We start from the raw sequence: 22273 nt of genomic DNA, 5'->3' as shown, positions 1-22273 counted from the left end.
AACTTGTCACTTGTTTAGGTGTAGGTGTAGAGAACAAAGAACAAATACTAAATACTAAAGTAAATTTTAATTAAGAGCAGATCTGCCATCTTGCTGTTATTGCCTCAAGATAAATTAAGATTTTTATTCAGAAATTTACCAGTTAAAGTTGTGGTCACTGTAAATGGAGAAAATGCAACGTGGGTCTGTCTTGCAGGTGGCCAATTTCCTACTGCAGAGAACTCAACAGTTACTCCATCCCTTTCTTGGGAGCAGATGTATCTGTTGTGAAGCGGACTCAGCGTTACTTGTATGAAAATTTAGAGCAATCACCTGTAAGTGTATATGATTTATTTTTGTATATATATATTTTTATTGAAGTACAGTCGGTTTACAATGTTGTGTCAATTTCTGGTGTACAGCATAATGCTTCAGTCATACATGAACATACATATATTTGTTTTTATGATTTTTTTTTTTTACTATAGAGTATTCTGTCTTTACTTCAGTTCTCCTGTCTGTTTGATGTAGGATTTTTCTGTTTATAAAGCAATAAAAGAAAGAGCTAAATAATGCATGTTTTAGTTTCTGGAAACAAAGAATTAGTAGCATAGAGCATTTTGCATCTTATAAGGGTGGTAACAGCCTCCTCCCATAATTCAAATCTGGCCTGCTGAATACCTTTTTAATGTAATGCAACAGTAGCAAGCTCAGTTTGGGAAATCTTGGGGCATAAACACCTGACAATCCTGTTGAGAATTTCAGCTGCTAGAATACTCTTTCTGTTGCCTATGGAGATGTCTGGATTCTTCTCTCTTCTCTCCTTACTACCTCTGGAGTATCATCTTATTCTTTTGGTGAGGGAAGGAATTACTCCCACTGCTGAGACTTGAAGAAGAAGCTATCTCAAGTTAAAAAAAAAAAAGTAGTATTTTCTCATAGAAGAGGTTGTCATAAGTGGAGTCTGCATTCTATAGTGTATAGTTGCTAAACTCAGGTATATTATGGACTTTTATATATGGATTATATGAACTTTTGTGTTCAAGTAGGGGAAGCTAATTACCATTTATAACAATTTCTTTTTTAAAATGTCCTCCCAGTATCTGGTTTCTGAACCAGCTTTTAGAACATAACACATTCATAAAGTGGAAACTGCTGTTGTTCGGTATTTATGACTATAGAATAAGTTATAAGTAGGTAACATCCTTGTATTACTTGGTCTAAGAAAGCAGGGAGTAACATCCTGGCTTTATATTCTTTGTTCAGGTTCAGTATGCTGCTTATCTTACTGTGGGAGGCATCACCTCTGTTATTAAGCTGATGTTTGCTGGACTTTTCTTTTTATTCTTTGTGAGGTTTAGCATTGGAAGGCAACTTCTCATAAAAGTAAGTAATATTTTTATGTAATTAGACCTTTAGAATTATTTTCCATGAGTTTAAAAACATCACTGAAGTTTTTTTTTTCTTCCTTTAGTTCCCATGGCTCTTCTCCTTTGGTTATTTTTCAAAACAAGGTCCAACACAAAGACAGGTAACCTTTTCTTTTGTATCTAGGTCTCTGAAGCAATACGTCTCTTTGTTTTTACTTTTCCTCAGTGCAGTGACAATAAAAGCTAAAACTCAATGGAGCACTTACTGTGTTTAAGACGCTCCTTTATGTTCTTTACATAAATTAGATTACTTAATCTTTTCAAACACTCCTTGAGGTAGGTGTTATCTCCATTTAACAGATGAGGAAAGTGAATCACAGAGAGGCTAAGAAATTTGCCAAAGTCCTATAGTGAGTAAATGACCAAGCTAGGATGAGAACCCAGCCATCTGGCTCCAGAAATTGTATTCTCTTTACTTCATAGAGATTTCAAATATTTTTACTCTTCTGTTTTTCTCCTTTGTTATCTCCTCCTTTTCACCTCCTCTCTCCCTTTCCCCCATGTGTCCCTCTTCCCCTTCCACACACCCTGAATCCCCATGGTAGATTGAATTACCTCCTGTCCAATATCCTCCATGATGTGACTGCTTCAGGCACTTCAGATCTAACATGTAAAAATCTGGACTTCTTTCCCCCAAACCCTCTTCTGCCTTCTCTATTTCCCATCTCAGTTGGTGACACTATCATCTGCCCAGTCATGAGCATAAGCAACATTCTAGATTTTTCTCCAAATCCATCACAGCTACCTTAGTTCAGGCTGTTACCTCTCTCTCTGCTCTTTTTCCTTCTAATTGTGGTAAAATACGTATGAAATAAAATTTACCATCTTAACCATTTTTAAGTGTTCAGTAGTATCAAGTTTATTCATATTGTTGTACAACTAAAACTCTATACCATTAAAAAATAACTCTCCTTTCCCCCTTTTCCCCAGCTCTTGGCAAACATCTTTCTACTTTGTATATATGAATTTGACCACACTAGGTACCTCATGAGGGGAATTATGCAGTAATTGCCCTTCTGTGATTGGCTTATTTTACATAGCATAGTGTCCTCAGAGTTCATCCATGTTGTGGCATGGGTCAGAATTTCCTTTCTTTTTGAGGCTGAATAATATTGCATTGTATATACAGTTGTCCCTCGGTATCTGTAGGGGGTTGGTTCCAGGATCCCCCACAGATGCCAGAATCCATGATGCTCAAGTTCCTACATAAAATGGCATTGTATTTGCATATAACCTATGGACACTGTCCTGTATACTTTAAATCATCTCTAGATTACTTTATAATATCTGATACAATGTAAATGCTAGGTAAATAATTATAAATGCAATGTAAATGCTATGTAAGTAGTTGCTGGCATGAGGCAAATTCAAATTTTGCTCTTTGGAATTTTCTGGAATCCTTTTTTCCCAAATAATTTTGATTCACGATTGAATCTGTGGACGTGGGAACCACGGATATTGAGGGTTGACTGTATATACCATATTTTGCTTATCCATTCATCTGTTCATGGACACTTGGATTACTTACACCTTTTGTCTATTTTGAATAATGCCTTTATGAAATTGGGTGTGCAGATTTCTCTTTGAGACCCTGCTTTCAGTTCTTTGGGGTATATACCCAGAGGTGCATTTGCTGGATCCTATGGTAATTCTATTTTTAATTTTTTGAGGAGCCACCAAACTTTTCCACTGCAGCTGCACCATTTTACATTCCCACCAACTGTGCACAAAGATTCCAGTTTCTCCACATTCCTTACCAACACTTGTTATTTCCTGTTATTTTTTATAGTAGCCATCCGAATAGGTGGGAGGTGATATCTCATTATGGTTTTGATTTTTGCATTTCCCTAGTAATTAGCAGTGTTGCACTTCTTTTCATACGTTTATTGGCCATTTGTATATCTTCTTTAGAAAAATGTCTGTTCAAATCTTTTGCCCATTTTTTAATTGTATTGTTGAGTTTGAAGTCTTCTCTATATATTGTGCATATTAATCCCTTATCAAATATGTGATTTGCAAATATTTTCTTCCAATCTGTGGGTTGTCTTTTCACTGTTAATAATGCAGACCCTTATCTCTCAGCTGAACTATTCATAGCCTTCCTATGATTTCTTTCTAATTCATCTTCCCACTGCTGTACAAGAAAACTGTGACACAAATCTGATTCTGTTCGAAAGAATGATCAAAATATGCAGATCAATCAATGTGACATACATATTAACTAAAGAAAAGACAAAACCTATATGATCATCTCAATAGATGCAGAAAAAGCATTTGATAAAATTCAACATCAATTCATGATAAAAACTCTCACCAAAGTGGATATTGAGGGAACATATCTCAACATAATAAAAGCCTTTTACTGCAAACCCACAGCCAATGTAATAGTCAGCAGTAGAAAGCTGAAAGCCTTCCCACTAAATTCAGGAACAAGACAAGGATACCCACTGTCGCCACTTCTATTAAACATAGTATTAGAAGTCCTAGGCACTGTAGTCAGACAAGAAAAAGAAATTAAAGATATCGATACTGGAAGGGAAGAGGTAAAAGTGTCATTATTTGCAGATGACATGATACTCTATAGAGAACCCCAAAGACTCTACACAGAACCTGTTGGAACTAGTAAATGAATTCAGCAAGATAGCAGAATACAAGATTAATATACAGAAATCTGTTGCATTCCTTTACACTAACAATGAAATATCAGAAAGAAAAAGTTTAAAATCACATCAAAACAAACAAACAAAAAATGTAGGAATAAATTTAACCAAAGAGGTGAAAGACCTATGTGCTGAAAACTGTAAAACGTTGATAAAGGAAACTGAAAATGATTCAAAGAAATGGAAAGATATCCTGTGCTCTTGGATTGGAAGAATGAATATTGTTAAAATGGCCATACTATCCAAAGCAATCTACAGATTTAATGCCATCCCTGTCAAGTTACCCATGACATTTTTTCACAGAACTAGAAAAAATGGAACCATGAAAGGCCCAGAATTGCCAAAGTAATCCTGTGAAAAAAGAACAAAGCTGGAGGCATAGCCCTCCCATACTTCAGACAATATGACAAAGCTACAGTTACCAAAATAACGTGGTATTGGCACAAAAATAGACATATTCTGATTGGTGGAACAGAATAGAAATCCCAGAAATAAAACCACAAATATACAGTCAATTAATCTATGACAAAACCAGCAAGAATACACAATAGAGAAAAATGGTCTCTTCAGCAAGTGGTATTGGGAAAGCTGGACAGCTTTATGTAACTCAGTGAAACTAGAACACTCCCTCACATCGTATACAAAAATAAACTCAAAAAGGCTTAAAGACCGAAGTATAAGACATGATACCATGAAACTCCTACAAGAGAACACAGGCAAAACAATCTTGGATGTAAATCGTAGCAGTATTTTCTTAGATCTGTATCACAAGGCAAAAGAAATAAAAGCAAAAATTTAAAAAAAAATGGGACCTAGTTAAACTTAAAACCTTTTGCACAGAAAAGAAAACCATCAACAAAATGAAAAGACAACCTACAGAATGGGAGAAAATATTTGCAAATAATGCGACCAAAAATGGGTTAATGTCCAAAATATGTAAGTAGCTCATAAAACTCAATATTAAAAAAAAAACAGCCCAATCAGAAAATGGGCAGAAGACTTAGACATTTCTCCAGTGAAGACATACAGATGGCAAAAAGGCACATGAAAAGATGCTCAACATCACTAATTATTAGAGAAATACAAATCAAAACTACAATGAGGTATCATCTCGCACCTGTCAGAATGGCCATCATCAAAAAGACTAATAATAATAAATGCTCGAGAGAGTGTGGAGAAAAGGGAGCCCCTTCTACACTGTTGGTGGGGATGTAAGTGATACCATATATTTGTCTTTCTCTGTTTTGACCTCAAATTTAAGTTATTTGGTCTTGTTCTGGGAAAATTCCATTGGTGTTTTGATAGCAGTTTCATTGACTGTAGATTGTCTTGGGTAATTATGGTCATTTTAACAATATTAGTTCTTTTCAGTCCAAGAGCGTGGTATTCCATTTGTGTCATCTTCAGCTTCTTTCATCAGTGTCTTATAAATTTTGATGCGATTGAAAATGAGATTGTTTTCTCAATTTCTGATAGTTTGTTGTTAGTGTATAGAAATACAACAGATTTCTGTATATTAACCTTGTATCCTACAACTTTACTGAATTCATTTATTAGTTGTAATAGTTTTTTGGTGACATCTTTAGGATTTTCTATATGTGGTATCATGACCTCTGTGAACAGTGACAGTTTTACTTCCTTTCAAATTTAGATTCCTTTTATTTCTTTTTTTTTTTTTTTTTGTCTGATTGTTGTGGCTAGGACTTCTAATACTAGGTTGAATAAAAGTGGCAAGAGTGGGCACTCTTGTTCCTGATCATAGAGGATATGCTTTCAGCTTTTCACTATTGAGTATGATGTTAGCCGTGGGTTTATATATGTTCTTTGTTATGTGGAAGTATGTTCCCTCTATATATCCACTTTGTTGAGACTTTTTATCTTAAATGTTGAACTTTGTCAAATGATTTTTCTGCATTTATTGAGATGATCATATGATTTTTATCCTTTATTTATTAATGTGGTATATCACGTTGACTGATTTGTGGATGTTAAACCATCCTTGCATCCCTAAAATAAAGCCCACTTGATCATGGTGTTGTGTCCTTTTCGTATGTTGTTGAATTTAGTTTGCTGATACTTTGTTGAGGATTTTTGCATTTATGTTCATCAGGGATATTGGCTGTGATTTTCTTGTGGCACCCTTGCCTGGTTTTGCCTTTAAATAGTGATTTTTCCTTTCTGTCACCAACCTTACTTTTCTGTGTAATAAACTTCTCTGTTAGAGAGAGAGTGTGTGTGTATGTGCATGCATGCACACACATGCATGCACGCACATACAATTCAAAACCCTAGCCTCCTCCTCAGTAAATTTTTATACACATATATATTTCCTCTAACTAAACTGGAAGCTCTAGGAATGCCATATATTTTATTTTATAAATATTTTATTTAGTCTCAGGTCCTAACATAGCGTCTGATCTTTAGTTAATACTAAGTAAAAGTTTGTTGACCATGGCTTTATTACCTTATTTCTAAAGTCAGTGATTATGACAGATGCTTGGATAAATCTTCTATAATTTTTGAATCAAATTTTTATACTTCAAAGTGGAGCAATTTTATATCTACACCCTAAGCCATTACATATTGTCACTAGCTGCTGACTATTTTTGTCTTGTCACCTCAGATATCTAAAACTAGAGTACCATAAAATAAAAATACCTCCAGTTTTCCCTCTGAAACTGCATTTTAGTGATGCTGTCCTTCTTTAAGCCACAACCTGAGAATCATCTTTGTTTCAGCTTTATTCCTCACTACCTCCCTCCCCCCAGTATACACCAGTCAGCAAAACTTGTATGTCTTCAAAGAATTACATTTTGCTCCATGCTTCAATACAGGATGACAGGATGTTCTGGCAGATAGAATTTTTTTTTAATCTACTGAAAATGTCTTATATGAAGTATAATAGTAGATTTTATTGTGTTCAAGGAGGAAATGACATATTTATTTAATAAACCCTTTGCTTTCTTTTCCTCAGATTGATGCCTCATCATTTACTATGACATTTTTTGGTCAAGGATACAGCCAAGGATTTGGTACTGATAAGAGCAAACCAAATATCAGAATTTGTACTCAGGTGAAAGGACCAGGTATTTCACATATGACTTAAGAACGCTTGGGAGCTTTACATTGTCTTAAGCTGTACAGTGGTGTACTACTACTACAGTAGATGCTTTTTTAAAGCTTGTTTGTTTTAGAAATAAATTTGCACAAATTAACTAATAATGATAAATGATTCTCTCAAAAGAAGGATTGAAATTATTGGCATATTTCAATTTTATTATTGTATTCTTCCCTCTGGTTTTCTTTTTCAGTATGATTCAATAATTCTGAATGGAATTTTTTAAATATTAAGAAGACAAGGGGCTGATTGATATTTTTCTATTCTAGTCTCATACTCAAAGGTTACTGTAAAGCAGTACAATTATAACATAAATCAAAGCTGTGATTCAAGGTTTCTTTGGAGTCTGTGATCACCCTGACATTGCTTGTAAAGTGTGTGTGCACATGTGCATTTTCCTGGGGAGGGTAAAAGTTTTGATAGGTTGTTACAAGGAATTGTCACCCAAAAACATTCATAACTTAATGCTGTAAATTTTAGAGAACTATACAGAGACAATCCTGCTTGTGGATCACAGTATAAGTTTAGTTACCCTCGTTCCTAGTATATCACAGGGGATCTCTTTTGTAGTTTTAATCAAGCCCAGTAGTAAAGATATTTTTTTTTTCAAATGTCACCTGGCTTTTTAAGGTAAGTTGACTATGTTCTTATTTGACATGAATATAAACACTAATGGCCTGTTTGTTTATAGACTTTGTTTAGAGTTACTTTTAAAAATTGGACTTCTTTGAGAGTTACTCAGTTGCTTTTTTTTAAGAAATTGAGTCCTTTTTTAAAAGTGAAGTTTAGTATATTTGATCGATAAAGATAAGTTTAGTGTATGAAAGAGAAATAAGAAGCCTAGGATCATTGGTAAGAGTGTGGACCTGAGCCGGCTGCCTGAATGTGATTCTGGCTCACCCACTGCCTAACTTTGTGCATTTGGATGAGCCGCCTAACCTCTCACTGTCTCAGTTCCCTAATCTCTAAAATGGATGTAAAATAGTACTTACCTCATATAACTGTTGGGAGAATTAAATGAGTTTAATAGATTTAAAGCACTTAATACAGTTCCTAATACTTAGTAAGTTCTATATAAATGTTATATTTGTTACTATGTGAACAGAGTATGTATTGAGGAAATTCTGTATACCTATACTTAGGTATAAAATCTACCATTTGATTTGTGGGTCTTTTTGAATGCATATTTCATGAACACTTTCTTTCTCTTTGATCATCTGTTTCCTACAGAAGCCGGCTATGTGGCTACCTCCATAGCCATGGTCCAGGCAGCCATGACTCTTCTAAATGATGCCTCTGATCTTCCTAAGGTGTAAGTCTGATTGTCTTCAAGTTTGAAGATACCTTTTTCACTTATGTTAAAATTTAGCTTATTTAGGTTTGGTTTTCAGGCGTCGGGTTTGTCTATAAGCATTTACAGTACCTTTGATCAAAGATCAAAGAGGTAAACTTAAAATTGTGAGAAGGATAGTTCCTATTGACCCCTAGGAGCAGAGTAGAGTAAATGAGAGGAGACAGAAAAGTTTGAGATCCATGTAAGTTGGCTTCAGTTCCTCCTAAAAATAACTCAGGTGCATGGTCAGCTACTCAGAAAAGGTCCCTGTAGTTGAATGGTATTGACAGGAGCCTGTAATCCGCACTGAATGATACCCAGCTGGCAGTGGGAGCCTTGACACCAAGCATCCAGGCCAGGTAATTTTCAAATGGATTATTTTACTGGAGCATTTAGCTGTTACCCTAAAAGTAGGCCAAGCCCACAAGCTTAGGAACAAATAAGTTTAGGCATGACCTGAAACAATAATAAATAATAAACATAGAAATTATACAAAGTGAAACCTAATTAAAGTTTTTCAAATTTTTGTATGCCCTTTGAAAATATTTATCATTTTCTAAATATTAGCCATTATATTTAAAGGAACTTTTCATCCAGTTTGTCTCATTTATGCTTTATTAATAATTGATTGCTTAAATTTACTTTGCTGATTTCTTTATTTAATCCTGAATTTATAAACTCGCTGACTTTATAAACAGCTGCTGTTACTTGGGTTGATAACCCTCCATGTGCCCTTCGGACACACACCAGTACCATGGAAACAGTTTCACTAGTTGTTGAACCAGTCTAGACAGGTTTGCTGGGTACTAGTGTCCTCCTGAGTATTAGATACTTGCTCTTTTGGCTGATTTTAGAAACAGAACCAAAACTAGTCCATGACAGAGTCAAGAATCAGGTATTCATGAGCTCTGTGGTGATCTGACAGCTAGGCCTCTAGTAAATCACGCTGGCAGAGGAAGGGGCTGGAGCTGGGCTCTGTGCACTGTTTTATCTTGTTATTGTCTTTCAGGGGCGGGGTCTTCACACCTGCAGCAGCTTTCTCCAGAACAAAGTTGATTGACAGACTTACCCAACGTGGCATTGAATTTAGTGTCATTAGCAGCTCTGAAGTCTAAACATTTGAAGAATTAACTGAAGTCATAAAATGCATGAATTAACAGCTTTTTAATTTGTTATTTGAAATTCTTCTATAAGCCTATCTGACTATATATGGAAAAGATTGTCAAATTTAAAATATGTACACTAAAAGCAGGAAATTGTATTTGCTTACCCTAAATTTCAAATCTTAGCTGATTTTTGTGATTTTTATTACTTGTAAGAAAAAACTATTTGACTGACTTTTTCATTGAAGAATTCATGGTCAGTTTCTATAAGTGAGCTGGCAGATCAGAGGGTGGGGTGGATAGCTCTGTCTGTGTTGCTGACAGATTCCTTGACGAAGCACCCAGGCTGGTGTTCATGTAATAAGTAGCTGCTGCTTTCTTTGCCATGATTATCACACTTTCCCATGAGTTTCTCTACATCGAGTAGGCCTTTGCCAAATGAAACTGCATTTTTGCTATTTTAGCCTAGTTTTTCACCCACCTACACTGACTGATTCTGGATTCTTACCTAAGTTGCATAATAAAGGATTATCAATTAAACAGTGGTTTTTGTGTTTGAACATGGCCGTGTAATTTAGTAGTGGTGGAAATGTGCTTCCTAAGTGGTCTGTGTACTGCTAATAATTGGACTTGTCATTCATTTTACCTGGTTCTGTACCTGTGGTTGTTTTTAAGGATACAGCTGGTAAGTTTCTATTAATTTTCATTGCCTAAGCAAAATTTTTTTCAATTTATTTTTTATATTTTAACCAGGTTTTCCACTGAAGCCCTAAACTAAGGTAAAAGACTTTTCCTTTGGTAATAAGCATACAATAAACACATATAAGTGTTCTGTTACATTCATTATGTAAAGAGGACAGCCACTGTCTTTATGGAATTTCTGCTCTACAGCAAGAGGAGTGACATTGATAGGAATCTTATTCATGTGCTGCCTGTACAGAAGATGAGAGGGAGATTCTTGGTGTTAGTACTGTTCATCGTAACTTTGCTTCCTCTGCCCAGGGCTGGTCAGAATCTGGTCTCAGCTGCACCCTAATTTGTGGGACCTTAGAAAAGGTTTTATCATCTCTAAAATCAGGAAGATGGGCAGGAGCAACGGATGTCATGATTAACTGCATATCAGAATCACAAACAACATAGGTTCTCCAGTGAACCTCAGCAGTTTGATGCAGAAGGTCTGAAGGTTGGGCCATAGGAATCTGTGGTTTAGATCTGCATTTGGGAGCTTCTGGGTAAGACTCCGTGTGTGTCAGTGTTCTTTCCACCTTTGCAACGTGTGCTGTGTTGTATTCTAGGGTTGACACTGATAATGACCACCTGTGTGACTCTGTCCTCCAGCTTGAGAAACCAGCGTGTCTCATCCTGATTTTCTTTTTAACATCCACCCCCTACCCAAGGCTCTACCTCCTCATTTGCAGAAAGTATACTACTTGTCTGAATAATATACTTTCTGCAGATTGTCCAAAAACTTCAAGGCTCAGTCCAAGAGTTAAAAATTTTTCTTGCTTCCTGTGGCCTCACTGCTGTTCTGCCTCATTGACAGAGGCTTTCTAGGATTCCATGATGGTTTGCTGACCCTTGTCCCTGCCATCACCAACATGGAGCTCCACGCTTGGGCTCCAAGTTTACAGGTTATTTTTTAGTTGCTATGCACTCAGTCAGGCGTTGAGCTGCAGGCAAAACCCAAGCTCCCCCCATAAGCCCTTGGACCCTGGTAGTAAGCTGAAATCATCCAGCCCAGATTCCTTCCCCTTCCCAGGGAGACTCCTTTTTAGAGCCCTTGATGGCCCCTCCTGCCAGCAGAGTTTCAGTGTCATTACATTTGATTTCCCTAAGTTTACATTTTAGGGTTGTCACCTCTATTTCCTCCTTCCTGGTTGCTTATGCAAATCAGTCCAATGGCTCCCTGGGACAGTCCTGCATATTAAGGCCCAAGGCCTTTGGTTAGAAATGCAGTCTGAGTCAGCCCACTGCTTACTCACAGTGGCCTGGACAAGCCTTGTTTATTTAACATTTAAAGCCCCGCAAATGGGGAAAGTAATAAAGCCAAACTCATAGAATTATGGTGAGAATTAAATGAGCTAACAGATACTTAGCACTTACATTAGTGCCTGACACACAGTAAGCACTCAGTCTCAGTATTATTGCTGCTATTGTTATTAGTCTCTCTTTGGCTACAAAAAGTTTCTTTACAAGCCTTTCCCCAGAGCACTCAGTGCCTGTAAGTCCTTGACTAAGACTCATCAATGAATTCTTTGTGGAATCAAGATCACTTTGAGGTTCACTAACTCCTGGCAGATTTCGTAATAAATCTTAATCTTTGAACGCAAGGCCCTTGCACTGAAGCAGTCCCACAGTACAGGTACCAATGATGCTTAATGAATTGAACCTATTTCAAATAAACCTATGAAGACAGAAAATAAGGGGAGGTAGAATATCAAACTTTGTTCAGAGCAAAGATACAAAATGAAGGTCATGAAATAACCATTCTCTAGGTCTGCAAGAAATTTATCAAAAGAGTTTTTACTTGAAGTTTCAAACTGTTGGTCTTGAAAATATGAAGAGCAAATGCTTATCAATTGCTTCTGAGTGCTAGGCACCATACTAAAAGCTTTATATTCTCTTATATTTGTTAACCATCTGTAGTAAGTAGTTACCATTCCCATGTAACAGATAAGCAAAGAGGCTTAGAGAGGGGAAGCCCCAAAGCACACAGTTGATAAGTGATGGATTCAAGCCCAGGCAGTCGATCCCAGAGCTCAGTGTTAAACAATCAACTTTTGTATCTCCCACCTAAACTTCACCCTGGATATGGATTCATTTTTTACATGATTTTAAATCAAATTTAAGATGAGTTTTGCTTAAAAGCGATATAGGTTGAATAAGTTGGAAATGGGTTGACTATGTTGAGTTCACAATTCAGCTCTTATAACTAAGTTAATTCAGCTCATTAGCTGCACAAATAATCCTCAACAGCTCAAATGTTTTCAGTTGGTGTATCTTCTTTATTCCATGTGCAGTAAACATTCTCTCTTCTTTTTCACTATAAGAGCAACATCATTTTTCAGTTTCCACAAGCTAGATTCAAGTAGGTCCCCAAATTCCTTTAACATTTGTGACTGTTGGTGTACAAATGGTCGAAGCATTTGATCATCTTCCTAAAGATAAATGAAAGGAGAAAAAATGATACTGTTGTTGAACCCAAGTTCGTGTGCCAGATGCACAGTGAGGCCAAACAAACCAAAACGTCGGAGTTTGGAGCAGGAAAAGGTTTATTAGTCGAGGAGGTACCAACCTGGAAGATGGGAAATCTAGACTCATCTTAAATTCATTTTGTCAGCTGGCCAAGGCACAAGGTTTTTAAAGGCAAAAAAGGTAAAGGGGAGAGGGGATCTTTGTGATTTCAGCTTTCTTTTTTTTCTTTTTATTAATTGAAGTATAGTTACAATGTGTTAATTTCTGGTGTACATAATGCCTTAGTCATGCATATATATACATACATTCATTTTCATTACAAGTTATTACAAGATATTGAATATAGTTCCCTGTGCTTTCTGATAAGACCTCAGTTGCAGACTTCCTGGCATCGTCTGGTGATTTGATGTGTCTCTTGTGAATGTGATTGATCTATGTATTCCTGCCAAGCAAATACATCATGGTCTCCTGATACCTTAACTTTCGAGGAGAGAGCACAAGCAATGGTTGAGGCATTTTATTATTTACTTAGAGCCTTCGTGATGGTTCAGGAATTTCAGTTCTTAATTGACCTTCCTGGTCATCAATTTTAAGTCCATTTGGGGCCAGCTAACAGAAGCCATAGGACATTATCCCCCAGTTTGGGGTCATAAATCAAGGCATTGGTTTCAGCTAATAGTCATGGAAGAGATCATGTTGGGCTTATATTTCCTTTATTTCTGCCTTCCCTCACTTCCCTAGTTAGTAAGTGCTTGAATCCACTCTTTGGAACTCAGGGAAGGCCTAGGAAACTAACGCCTTTTCGACAAACAACAAACAGGGGACACGGAAAGGCCTTTGTACCCAGGATGGTCCTGCAGGGTCCTGTTTGGTTTCAATATTAGTGACTCACATCATTATAGTAAAAATTATGTGCGTACATGAGGGAGGTAGCTAGTGAGTTCTCCCTTTGGGCTAGAAAGCTGCATTTGATAGCTGCTACTAGAGAAGGCTGCCTGAGTGGCCCTTTAGTTACTGCCAACAGGAAAAATTGGTGAGATAACCAAATATTTCATATTGGAATGGTATGTATTTTTTTTTTAATGCTGTAGCAGTTCTGAGGTTTGCAAAGGATCATACATGGTGGGAATTCTCCCATGGTTGGGGTTGGCTGATGTATCCCCTGCCCCATAGAAGCAGGTACCCCTGTGGGCCAGGGTGCCAGTGAGCCGTGGTGGCGCAGGTGCCAGTGCTCACAGAGATGGGAACGGGCAGGGGGCAGGTAGTGTGCCGTGCACCTCGTGTTAGTTGCTGTTTCTCTGCTTATTAGTGAAATGCCTGCTCATGTACTATTGCCATTTTTTCCAGTGTGTTTTCCAACATGTCTTTCTCTTACTTTAAAAGTATGTAGTTGTTTATATATTCTGGATACTAATTTTTGATGATAAATACAAATAGATACAGATTATGGCTTATTTTTAACTTTGTTTTTAGTGTCTTTCATTGCATTTTTTTCCTTTTTTATTATGAGATATATCATACAAAAGAATACCCAAAATGCATGTGTAGGTACAGTTAAAGGGAACATACCTGCTCAAGGAAAAAAATGCTGCCTCTAAAGCTCCTCCTGATCACACCCATTCCCCCTCCCCCAGAAGCAAAAACTAACATGAATTGTGGGATAATTGCCACCTAGAATGCAGCCCTAAACAGTATATTTTGCCTGTCTTTTAGCCATTTGCATGGAATCTTACTGGATGACATCTTTTGTGACCTGAAGCTTCAGTCAGCACTGTTGATGGTGAGATTCATCCAGTTACATGTGGCTATAGTTCATTTTCACTGCAGTGTCGTGTTCCACAGTATAAAAGGTGCTATGATTTACTTATCTTCTGTGGATGTACACTGAGATGTTTCCACGTTGGGACTATTACGGAAGATGGTGTTATAAAAAGTCAGTGCACATAGGCACAGGTTTCTGCAGAATCCATCATCTGAACCACAGAATAGAAAATGAGTGACTTTTCCCAATTCTCTCAAGAGTAGTGTATAACTAGCACCGTTCCAGACAGGTAAGAGAAAAATTAATTCATTACATACATAGGATGCCTAGAGAGGTGGTTCTCAAACTTCAGTTTCAGGCAGAATCATCAGGAGGGCTTGTTAAAACACAAGATTACTGGGCCTCACCCCAGAGATTCTGGTTCAGCAGGTCTGGGAGGGAACTGTGGAATGTGCATTTCTAACAAATGATGATGCTGGAGCTGCTGGTGGGGAGCCCACACTTTGAGAAATTCTGCCTCGGGGCATTAAAACCAGCGTACCCTGGAGAAGAGGAGTAGAATTGCAGGCTTATAGGGTAGATGCGTCTTTGACCTTTAGTAGATAAATGGCAGACAATTTTTGAAGTGGTTGTACCAATTTATACTCCTTCCAGCATAGCATGAAAGTTTCTGTTGCTTCGTATCTTCACTAAAACTTGGTATTTTCAGACTGAAATTTTTGCCAGTATGGTTGCTTTATACTAGTATATCATTGTGGCTTCAGTTAGTGTTTCACAAATTATTAATGAGGGTAAGCCCTTTTTCATATACTTATTGGCCTTTTTGATTTCCTCTTTTGTTAAGTTCCTGTTTAGGTCTTCTGATCATTTTTTTTCTATTGAGTAAAAATCTATTTTTCTTTTTGGTTTGTAGTAGTTCATTATATAATAAATGTGTTGCAGATGACTTTTCCTATTCCTTTTGACTTTATTTTGGTATCTGGACCAAACTTTACAATTTTTTTTGGAAAGTTTTAATTTTTTTAATTGAAATATAGTCAGTTTACAATGCTGTGTTAATTTCTGGTGTACAGCATAGTGATTCAGTTATACATATATATATATATTCCTTTTTATAGTATTTTTTCATTATAGGCTATTACAAGGTATTGAATATAGTTCCCTGTGCTGTACATTAGGACCTTGTTGTTTATTTTATATGTAATAGTATCTGCAAATCCTGAACTCCCAATTTATCCCTCCACTCCCACCTTTCTCCCTGGTAACCATAAGTTTGTTTTCTATGTCTGTGAGTCTGTTTGTTTTGTAAATAAGTTCATTAGTGTCATTTTTTTAGATTCCACATGTAAGTGATACGATACGGCATTTTTCTTTTTCTTCACTTAGTATGACAAGCTCCAGGTCCATCCATGTTGCTACAAATGGCATTATTTTAATCTTTTTTTATGGCTGAGTAGTATTTCATTGTGTGTGTGTGTGTATGTTATACTGCAACTTCTTTATCAAACCATCTGTTAATGGACATTTAGATTGCTTCCCTGTCTTTGCTATTGTATATAGTGCTGCTGTGAACAATGGGTTGCATGTATCTTTTCAAATTAGAGCTTCCTCAGGATATATGCCCAGGAGTGGGGTTGCTGGATCATATGGTAAGTCTATTTTTAGTTTTTTAAGGAATCTCCATACTGTTTTCCATGGTGGCTGCACCAAATTACATTCCCACTGACAGTGTAGGAGGGTTCCCTTTTCTCCACACCCTCTCCAGCATTTATGTAAACTTTACAATTTTAAGGTAGGTGAATCTATCAATCTTTTTCTTTAAACCTAGGTATTTTTCACATCATGTTTAAATCATTTTCTACTGTGAGATCATGAAGACATCTCTTGAAGTATCTTCTGTAAGTGTTAGGGGTTTACCTTTCATATTTAGGTCTTTAATTCTCACCTAAAATTCATTTTTGGGTATAGTTCTAGGTAAGACTCAATTTATCCTCATATAAATTCTCTTACCACTATTTATTGAAAAATCCATCCTTGCCACACTCATCTCTAGTTCTGAGTGAATCTATTTCTGGATTTTCTGTTCTTTTCCTTTGGTTATCTTACCTACATTTGGGCCAATCCCTTACTATCTATTACAAATAGCATTAAATAAGCCTTGATATCAGGCTAGGGCAAGTCCTCCTATCTTGTTTTTGGATCTTGAATTGTCTTGGCTATTCTTTGCTTTTGCAACTTTATCTAAATTATAGGTTTATCTTGTCAGATTCCATTACATTTTATTGAGATTATATTGAATCGCAGGAGACTTGACAGATTTGCAATAGCAAGTCTTCCAAACCGTGGAGCCATGGCATGTTTCTCCATTTATTTAGATCATGTTTAACATCTCTCAACTTTTAAAATTTTCTCCATAGAAGGTCCATAGTTTTATGTTAGCTAAAGGCCTAAGTGCTTCTTATATTTGAGGTAATTATAATGGTATTGCTTATAAAAATTTTTCTGTCTTGTTCCTGTCATATTCAAATACAGTTAATTTTTAAATATTGATTTTGTATCCAGCAACTTTTTAATTTATAAATTCTTTTGGATTTTCTATTTACATAAACACATCATCTGGAAATAATACTAGAGGCACCATGGTGTGGGGGTCTAGACTGTGGAACAGCCCTGGCTGGGTTTGGAGCTTTGCCCTAACACTTACTAGCTGTGTGTCCTTACAGAAGTTACGTAACCGCTCTTTGTGCCTTAGATCCATCAGCTGTAAAATAAGGCTGGTAACAGTACCTACCCGTGGGGTTCTTGTGAGAATTGAGTCAGAAAATGTAAAAGCAGTTAGTATTATATAATATATGCTGTTAACTGCTATTACTATTTTTTTCCTTTCCAGTCTTTATACTTCATATTTCTGGCCTTGCTGCACTAGCTAGAATCTAAAGTACAGTGTCAAACAGAAGTGAAGATAGCTGACATTGGTGATTTACCATTAAGATTATGCTTGCTGTGTGTCCCTTTAAGATTACCTTTTCAGATTAAGGAATGTCTATTTTATTCCTAGTTTGTAAAAGTTTTTATCATGGTAGGATGCTGAATTTTATCACATGCTTTTTCTGTATCTAGTGAAGTAATCATGGCTTTTCTCCCGTAATAGCTTAATATGATGAATTATATTTATTTGTTTTCATAATGATAAACAGAACTTGCATTTCTGGGATATCCTGTATTTCATAAAGTGAATGAATATCAATCCTGCAATGGCCACAGCTGCCTTGAACCAGCCAGATGTACACTAAAGTGAAAAAACCAGGAGCAAAGGCGGGCAGAGGCCTGAAAGGAGTAAACTCACACCATTCCAGGCCTCAACCTGCTCTTCTGCTTAAACACATGCACATCCCCAAGCTTGAGAAGTGCAATTATATCAAATATCTACATCTAATGGGAAGAAATTCCTTTTGCTCCCAGGATTCTGGTTACTTACCGGAGGTTTATAATGTCTCAGTTTGAGAAACTGCCCTCTCGCCACATTCATGCTTTGGTAGAACACCTTAAGCGCTTTGGCAAATTCTCTGTCATAGCTGGCTTGCTGGGTGCCCATCTGACTAATCTCTTTGGCTGCTGGCAGTCGTGCTGTCATCCCAGCTATCTTCAGGGTGTTCGAAGGCTGATGTTCTGAGACTGAAACAAAAGATAGCATTTACTTATTTATCTATTTATCCAGGTATTTATATATTTAATTATCTTGGTGGCATTTTACTACATCAGCATTTTCATCAGACACCAATTTGGACCCATCCAAAGAAATTTTACAAGGAAAAAGAGTTCTCCCTTTTTTTTTTTCCAACTAAGACAAGAAATAAATTAACTTATTAAAGAATTTATTTCTTAGAAAGACAGATACACATCACAAATGTAGGAGTTCAAAGAGAAACTAAACACCAAGACCTGAGTGGCCTCTCACCTTGTTGACAAGCACCAATTTTCTCAAGAGATTCTTTGAGAAACACATTTTCTACTCGAAGGACTCTGTTAATGTTTCTGAGCAGGTCCGTCTCCTGTTCTAACTTGAGCAGCTTCAGATAGAGTTCTGATATCTGGTTTGATGTAGTCTACAAAAAACATGTCAGTTTAGCCTTTTGCTGGATTATCTGCATATCCTTTGAGACAGGCAATTGTTGCTATACCATGTGAAATCTAGATTTGAAAAAAAGGTTTGTTAATGGGAAGGAACATTGATGATCCCTAAGCAGCTGTCACCTGAGATTTTTCTAGTCATCTGTAACGTCCATTTTAATGTCACATAAATATACACACCTGGCCTGGATCCATCATAGTGGAACTTTTCTTGGTGTCTACCATGATATGGCCTTCACTTGTGACCATGAAGTTTGCCCAAGAGCAGCTCAGTTCGGCACAGCCTTCTGTAGTGTGGGGAAGACACCACCAAAGAAAGAAATGTCTCAATTATCCGGCACTGTTGTGTGAGGAGCTTTAAACCACATAATCACCTGTGGACTAAACCCCAGGGGCCCAGGGGAAGATTCTCTTGGCCACCGCTGTCAAGACCTTTGCAGCCCTAGATACCCTGACACAATATCTGACTGAGGAATGCACCATGCAAAAGAGGAAATAAATGTGGTACCTTGAAGACCCCATAAGTCAACAATGAGAGCATTTGTCTGTAAATAATTCAGAAACTCCTGAGATGCATTTAAGGCTGTAAACTGGATAGTCTCTTCAATTTGGGGATTCACAATTTTCCATACAGGCTTGGTATATAAAGTGTTTGGAAGGTCATAAATTCTGTACCTGAGAGAAGAACAGAAAACATAACTTAAACCAGAAGGTATACACTCGTAAAGAAACCAGAAGGTATACACTTTGGTCAGGTGAGCCAAAGAATTATAGCCTGCTTTGGTTAGTTGATAAAAGATAACCTAAAATTGATTCTCATGATTACCGCCTCCAGCATCTCAGCTATTCAACATGGGTATCATCACTACATGGATAATATGAAATGTCTAACAAAAAAGGAAAAGGATTTTGATAAATACTTTCTACTTAGATAATCTAAAATTGTTAATTTTCCATGTGAAGTGGTGGTTTGTTTTTGTCCTTCAAAATCTCCCTTTCTTTATTGCTTTATCTTTTAATATCCTTTTAGCCTAATTAGTTTAAGTATATCTGGTATCTCTGCCATATGGTAATACAGTCCTTTTGCTTCAAAAAAAAAAAAAAAAAAAACCCAAAAACCTCAGTCATCCTCCTCAGATAACAGTTTTACTAGATACTCTTTCTGATAATTAAAACTTCTGACTCTTATCACTTCAATCACTTAGGAGGATCAGTACACACTGACCACAGTCCAGTGACCTGGAGGGACATGTGGCTTATCCCTCTGTTAAATAGGGAGTTGAATAAGCAGATCAATTCATTTTTCACGATCAACTCATTTTTAAAACTTGAGAAAATACACCCCCCACCAGGGACCACGAGGTGGGTAGTTTGTACACAGCAAGCAGTTCTGTGGGGCAGGCTGGTACCCAATCTGGATGCCCCGCTCTGCATCTTCCTTTAGCCACTTGGTGCCAAGGCACCGCACAATGTGAATGTGGAAATCCATCCTCTTGCCCAGCAGCTCCAAAGGGTCGATAACCACGTCCTCCTCACCATGTGCTCTACAAACAGAAAAGGTAAACACTGATCACAAGTTAGCCTGACTATGAACAACTATATGGAAACAATTTGGACAACCTAAAAGAAATGGACAAGTTTCTGGAAACGTACAGTCCCTCAAGACTGAATCAAGAAGAAATAGACCTCTTGAACAGACCAATCACTAGAAATGAAATAGAATCAGCAATAAAAAAACCTCCCTGCAAACAAAAGTCCAGGACCAGATGGCTTCACTGGGGAATTCTACCAAACATACAAAGAAGAACTCATACCGATCCTTCTCAAACTCTTCCAAAAGACTGAAGAGGAGAGAATACTCCCAAACTCATTCTTATGAAGCCACCATCACCCTGATACCAAAACCAGACAAGGACACTACCAAAAAAGAAAGCTATAGGCCAGTATCATTGATGAACATAGATGCAAAAATCCTCAACAAAATATTAGCAAACAGAATCCAATAGCATTTTAAAAAGATCATACACCATGATCAAGTTGGATTCCTCCCACGGATACAAGAATGGTTCAACATATGCAAATCAATCAGTGTGATACACTACATCCACAAAAGGACAAAAATCACATGATCATCTCAATAGATACAGAAAAAGCATTTGGTAAAATTCAACACTCATTTATGATTAAAACTCTTACCAAAGTAGGTATAGAGGGAACATATCTCAACACAATAAAAGCTATTTATGACAAACCGAGAGCCAGTATAATATTCAGTGGTGGAAAACTGAAAGCCTTCCCACTAAAATCTGGAACAAGACAAGGATGCCTACTCTCACCACTTCTATTCAACATAGTTTTGGAAGTCCTAGCCACAGCAGTCAGGCAAGAAAAAGAAATAAAAGGGGTCCAAACTGGAAGAGAAGAGTTAAATTGTCACTGTATGCAGATGACATGATACTATACATAGAAAACCCTAAAGGCTCCACACACAAACTACTAGAGCAGATTAAAGAATTTGGCGAGGTAGCAGGATACAAGATTAACATACAGAAATCAGTTGCATTTTTTTTTCACTAACAATGAAATATCAGGAAAAGAAAGTAAAGAAACAATCCCTTTTATAATTGCATCTAAAACAATAAAATACTTAGGAATAAATCTGACCAAGGAGGTGAAAGACTTACACAAACATTGATTAAGGAAATTAAAGGTGACTTAAAGAAATGGAAAGCTATCTTATGCTCTTGGATTGGAAGACTCAATATTGTTAAAATGGCCAATGTAATCTACAGATTTAATGCGATCCCTATCAAATTACCTATGACATTATTCACAGAACTAGAACAAATAATCCTAAAATTTCTATGGAATAACAAAAAGCCCAGAATTGCTAAAGCAATACTGAAGAAAAAGACTTCAGTTACAGTAATCAAAACAGCATGGTATTGCCAAAAAAACAGACATATGGATCAATGGAACAGAACAGAGAGCCCAGAAATTAACCCACAGACTCATGGTCAATTAATCTTCAACAAAGGAGGCAAGAATATACAATGGAGAAAAGAGAGTCTCTTCAGCAAGTTGTGTTGGGAAAACTGTACAGCAGCATATAAACCAATGAAGTTAGAACACTCCCTCACACCATACACAAAAATAAACTCAAAATGGCTTAAATATAAGACAAGACACGATAAACCTCCTAGAAGAAAACATAGGCAAAACATTCTGACACAAATCTTGGCAATGTTCTCCTAGGGCAGTTTACCCAGGCAACAGAAATAAAAGCAAAAATTAACAAATGGGAACTAATGAAATTTATAAGCTTTTGCACATCAAAGAAAACCATAAACAAAACAAAATGACAACCTACAGAATGGGAGAAAATATTTGCAAATGATATGACTGACAAAGTTTAATTTCCAGAATATATAAACAGCTCATATAACTTAATAACAAAAAATAAACAACCTAATCCCAAAATGGGCAGAAGACCTAAACAAGCAATTCTCTAATGAAGACATACAAATGGCCAATAGGCACATGAAAAAATGCTTAATATTGC

At 36.7% G+C, this 22273-nt stretch overlaps 2 protein-coding genes across 3 annotated transcripts in view; one reads left to right on the top strand and one right to left on the bottom strand.

The window, feature by feature from the left end:
* The window catches only part of SCCPDH (saccharopine dehydrogenase (putative)), a 30233-nt gene extending 20070 nt beyond the window's left edge, over window positions 1–10163 (top strand). The window contains exons 7-12 of one of the 2 annotated variants that reach the window (XM_010973628.3): window positions 197–314; window positions 1246–1365; window positions 1454–1510; window positions 7044–7155; window positions 8418–8499; window positions 9530–10163. In XM_010973628.3, coding sequence (XP_010971930.1) covers window positions 197–314; window positions 1246–1365; window positions 1454–1510; window positions 7044–7155; window positions 8418–8499; window positions 9530–9635 — 595 coding nt within the window. In that variant the 3' untranslated portion in view covers window positions 9636–10163. The remainder of the gene's footprint in view (window positions 1–196; window positions 315–1245; window positions 1366–1453; window positions 1511–7043; window positions 7156–8417; window positions 8500–9529) is intronic. The other variant, XM_045509460.2, reaches the window with a different exon arrangement.
* Window positions 10164–18117: 7954 nt separating this feature from the next.
* LOC105084021 (kinesin-like protein KIF28) overlaps window positions 18118–22273 on the bottom strand; it is a 42383-nt gene continuing 38227 nt past the window's right edge. The window contains exons 18-21 of the mRNA XM_074352087.1: window positions 20121–20255; window positions 19220–19386; window positions 18892–18998; window positions 18118–18686 (exon numbers count right to left, since the gene is read on the bottom strand). Of these exons, the coding sequence (XP_074208188.1) occupies window positions 18498–18686; window positions 18892–18998; window positions 19220–19386; window positions 20121–20255 (598 nt within the window). The 3' untranslated portion in view covers window positions 18118–18497. The remainder of the gene's footprint in view (window positions 18687–18891; window positions 18999–19219; window positions 19387–20120; window positions 20256–22273) is intronic.

Source organism: Camelus bactrianus, chromosome 23 (assembly GCF_048773025.1).
Source record: "Camelus bactrianus isolate YW-2024 breed Bactrian camel chromosome 23, ASM4877302v1, whole genome shotgun sequence".
Classification (NCBI taxonomy): domain Eukaryota; kingdom Metazoa; phylum Chordata; class Mammalia; order Artiodactyla; family Camelidae; genus Camelus; species Camelus bactrianus.
Note: the sequence above shows the minus strand (reverse complement) of the source record. Positions and strands in the feature narration are given on the sequence as shown.